The sequence below is a fragment of the Simochromis diagramma genome, unplaced genomic scaffold (genome assembly GCF_900408965.1).
Source record: "Simochromis diagramma unplaced genomic scaffold, fSimDia1.1 OVJJ01000091.1, whole genome shotgun sequence".
Taxonomy (NCBI): Eukaryota; Metazoa; Chordata; class Actinopteri; order Cichliformes; family Cichlidae; genus Simochromis; species Simochromis diagramma.
In genome coordinates this window covers 932529-937190 of record NW_024386901.1, presented here as the reverse complement: position 1 = coordinate 937190, position 4662 = coordinate 932529, and the positions used below count along the sequence as shown (strand labels likewise).

Genomic DNA, 4662 nt, shown 5'->3' with positions numbered 1-4662 from the left:
TTCCTCCTCTGACATATACACTGGCCTTATGGGGCATGACGTCAGTTTGAAAAACCAGTGAGTACTTTCACAAAGGAAAAGATATGGAGAGTTTGACATACTAAGATTCTAGTTTGATGAATACATTTCTTTGTTGTAATTTTGTGTTTAGTGTAATTTGTTCTCAAGCCTCTCTTACATCAGGATATCTTTATCTCAATTAGCTTTATTAACAATATAGTTAATTTGGTATTCTTGCTTTTATTTTTTTTAATTATGTTTTACATATATTATCTCTTCCATCCTTTAGATATTGTGCAAACTACATTTCTTTCAAGCTAATATACAAGTTCATGGATTTTACAGGATATATTGTCATGTTACCTTTTTTGTATTTATGCATCTTGGACTCATAACCCTGTCCTACAGGCACACTGATAACTTTATCTACAGACATGCACGAGGAACAATAAGTCCTAAAAAGCATGAGCCTTTGACCTATGCTTTGACACATCAATGTAAATATAAATAAATAGAGTATAGAGATTACAAAGTCAATGCTGGATTTTAGAGTCATTTTCAAAAAACAGTATCATCAATGCTGTAATGGTTAGTCTTTGACAGAAAGTTTACAAGTTGCTTTGCGAAAGACAAAAAGCTTTTTTAGGATACTCTGAGTGCTTTATAAGACACACATTCACAAATCTTACAAATATTTGAATTTGACATTTGATTGCTGTTTTCCCTACTATTTTTTAATGTTTCCTGAACCTTTTATAAAACACAGCTGCAATAATGAGAGCAATTAAGAAAGCAAAGGCAAGGACACCAACACCCACACCGAGCCCGACATCAGAATTATATTTTTCTACAACAATTGGCTGCTCTTTGGACTCAACATTTTCAGCTTTGGTAATGATCTTTGGAGAGATGATGGTGTAAGCCTTGGTTATGCCCACTTCAGAAGTATCAAGGGTGCTCCTCTTCATTCTTTGTGCACAGTGCTTGAATGTGCTGCAGGTGCTCCTTTCACATAGACGAATGACGCAGTGGATGTAGTAGGTGGACACAGGCTCCTTCTCGTGTTCGATGAAGCGGAAGGCTGGGAACTTAAAGCGAGCTCTTTGGCTGTCTCCATTCTCAATCATGTTTGTGAACTGATCCTTAGAGCAGGAGACAAACAAGTTGAAGATGCTAGAGTTGGATGGCAGAGGGGAAATGGTGGCATAGCATCGGTCCAGCAGCACATTATACTGGCGTGTGAGGTTGGTGGCCTTGATCTCAACATACACATCGGTCCTCAGTTCAATTCCCCACTGTGGGATTACCAGTGGTTGGGTGTAGTTGGCATCACTAAACAGCTTCATGCTCAAGGTGCTGATGAAACTGCCATTGTTGTCCTTGACTATGATAGAGGTGGCTGACACATTAAGCTGGGTGTAGCTGATCATATATTCTAAGGGGTAGGAACAGGAATAGTAGTACATCAACTCAGTTTTGTAGGAAACTTTTCCTGTTGTGGGCTCAAAAGACTGGACCACACCACTGATGTTCATTGTCTCAATGCTGGAAAAGTCAGAGAATATACCTGTCCCAGGAGCGCTGGTGGTCCTGAATATGCTTCCACAGCCGTGGGTCATATTTAGTGGAAAGTGAAAACGAGCAACTGGTGGAGTCACAGATTGATCTAGGGTGGCTCGACAAAGTGGGTCCAACATGTGGTTAAGGATCAGGAGGGTCTCATTTTAGCCAGCGTAGATAACCGGGCAGATTTCAATTGCAAGCTCAATGGCTGAAGTGCCGCATTGCACTGCGATGTCATTGATCCGTGGCCATCGTGCCTCTTTTCCACACTCATCCAATGTTAGCTGACTACTTGTAACTACCAGAGAAAGAAAAGGTAAAATAATCTTCATCATTCTTTTGCAGCCTTGTCTTCAACATGCTAAAAATCTCGACTTGTACATGAGCTGGAAAGCCTTCATAGTTTGCATGAAGTCAAAGTTATGTTTTCAAAGCTCTTTATACACAAGTATGTGCTTTGGGATTGGCCCAAAACAAGGTCAAGCATTCATTTTCTTTGTAACAACTGCATTGTATGTAGCAGAAGAACTCCAATCTGGACTGTATCCTAAGGGCAGTAACTGAAGCACCTTACCTTCTTTAATGCAGAGGCAATGGGCTTGTTCTTTTGTTGATTATGTTTTTAAATATAAAATTCCATGTCCTCTTTTACAAAACCCCATTTCAGTAGGTAAACATGAGCTGAGTCACTGACCAGCAATTACAATGCTGTGACAGTTCTCCTACCTCATTTGAGTGCCACAAACAATAGTAATGACCTGGTTGAAATCCTGTGTGGGTTTCTTGACAACGTACTGACAGAAAAACACACTTTAGAAGCCATTTTAAATGTAAATTAGAAGGCAATATCAATGACCATCATATGTGGGAAGGGAATCAGCCTGTTATGTTGTTATATTAATAGTCGGTAAAAAGGCAAGAAGAACAGTAGAACAACTGCAATCTAAAAAGTAGTCAGATAAATTATATTTACATATACACAGCATACTATACCAGAATATGCAAATACAGTGGTCCCTCGTTTATCGCGGGAGTTACTAAAAATAACCCGCGATTAGCGAAATCTGCGAAGTAGCCAGCTGTAAAACCCCTCACTACACACTATACAGGCACAAACATTTATACACTTTTCTCTCTTGTTCAAACACTCTCAACGATCAAACCTTCGTAGAAAAATAAGTCCAGTATTATAAAATGAAACCAAAGATCAAACCTTGTTTTCAGGTCCAGAACATGGGAACAGAGAAGCTGTCAGAGAATTCAGCATTAATGAATCAATGGTATGGAGGTAGAGGAAGCAAGAAGAGTTGAGTAAAGGTTGACTTATCTGACTGTTTTGTTTTGCTTAGTGCGCCTTATAATCTGGTGTGCCTCATGGTCTGAACAATATGGTAACTTCTACCTTCCTTTAGCATGTCCAGAAGTCCAACTTTTTGTGCGATGGTTAGCATCTTCCTCTGCCTTTTGGGTGCTGCCGCAGGTGCCTTTGACGGTGCAAAATGTTTCGTCGACGTTGTGTTTGTTGGGGAGAAAACTTACAAACCTACAGTGCAGCACTTCAAAGTCACACTAAGACACTGGTCATCATCAAGCTAGCGATCGCAGATTCATGTAAATTTGAATCTGAACGCATTCTGTACTGTACGGCACGAGATTGATTGACAGTGCTCTACAGCCGATCAGGACACAGAACACAATGCGCTGTAGAGAAAAAAAAAAAAAAAGCATGCAAAATTGCACAAAAAAATCCGCGAAACAGCGAGGCCGCGGAAGGTGAACCGCATTATAGCGAGAGACCACTGTATATAAAACCAAGGTAGTTTACATTGCACTGTATTTCTGCCCAAATCCTTACATTCTTCTTTCCTCCTGGCAGACACAAGTTAAACCAATAAAAATAAAATGCAGTAGCCTATTCAGACAATCATTTAAACTTCATATTACACTGAAAATAAAACAAAGAAAATAATAAAAATGTCCAATTTGAGAAGTTTATTTATTCTTTTTTTTTTTTAACATATATTCCAAAAACGTTAAAAAAATGATTTAATAAAGAGATTTAACCATGTATGCGGTGCAAGAAGGTTCGCCATGAAAGCTCCTAGTTCAAACCCCACCCGGGTTTTCCTGTGTGGAGTTCGCATTTTCTCTCTGTATGTGTGTGAATTTCCAGGTGATTCTAAATCAGCCATGAATGTCAAATAGAAAAGCACTATATAAATGTGAGTGCTCTACATTATTAGTTATTTCTGTTTTGCACACTCACTCACACAAACACACACACACACCTTCTGTCAGTCTCATTAGATCTCCTTGTTGTCCATTATTAAGTATATAGTGATGACATCAGGCAGGAAGTGAGAGGAAGGATGAAAAACAGACTCAGTCAAAGTCCTGCTGTGAATTTATCGGGGCACAGACATGGTGTTTGGGGGTTGATGGGGGTCGGGAGCGCGGTTAGGGAGGGTCACCTGCTCTGCTGCTCGCTCACCTCTGCTTTAGCAGCACCGTTAAAACCATGTGATTAATGGCCTGAGCCGCCAAATCAGCCAGAGGGTCTGTGGCATTGAAGAGTCGCAGAGGCGGAAACATGGAGAAAGACGGAGAAACGAGGTGGGAATTCTCTTTGGAGGAAAAATACAACCCCTGTCTCTCTTTTACTATGCAGGTCGTGACCAAACGACCCTGTGTTTTGATTGGACCTTACGGATTATTTTGTCTAGCGGCTAGCAGAAGCAAGGTGACGATAGTTTTTGAAACAGAGGAAGTGAAGTGAGATCAGCAAGAGTGTGCAAGTTCTTTAACTGTAGTTTGCATTTGTTTTCATATGTTCTTTTGCCCATTATTTATTACTCCTGCTAAATATGAAAGAATTTTTGTGATTTTTCTGTTAGCTTTTTATTTTTAATTTTATATTTTGAATGGATTGAAAAGATATTTTAACTTTTAAATAAAAAACTATAATCTGGAAAATGAAAAGGGCAAGCTGTGATCAAAGGTCAGGTCTTAACTGACAATGTGAGAGTTTTTAGTTTGATTTGACTTCGTATCTGAAACTCACGCAGGTTAGTCCTTAAAGAAAGTCAACACAACTTCCAA

General features: G+C 39.4%; 1 protein-coding gene across 1 annotated transcript; it reads right to left on the bottom strand.

Moving 5' to 3' along the window:
- Nucleotides 1–378: 378 nt before the first annotated feature.
- On the bottom strand, nt 379–2121 carry si:ch211-229d2.5 (zona pellucida-like domain-containing protein 1). Its single transcript, XM_040034857.1, is given in 1 exon segment — nt 379–2121. A coding segment is annotated over 1 exon segment (1164 nt). The 5' UTR covers nt 1899–2121; the 3' UTR covers nt 379–734.
- Nucleotides 2122–4662: the final 2541 nt, after the last annotated feature.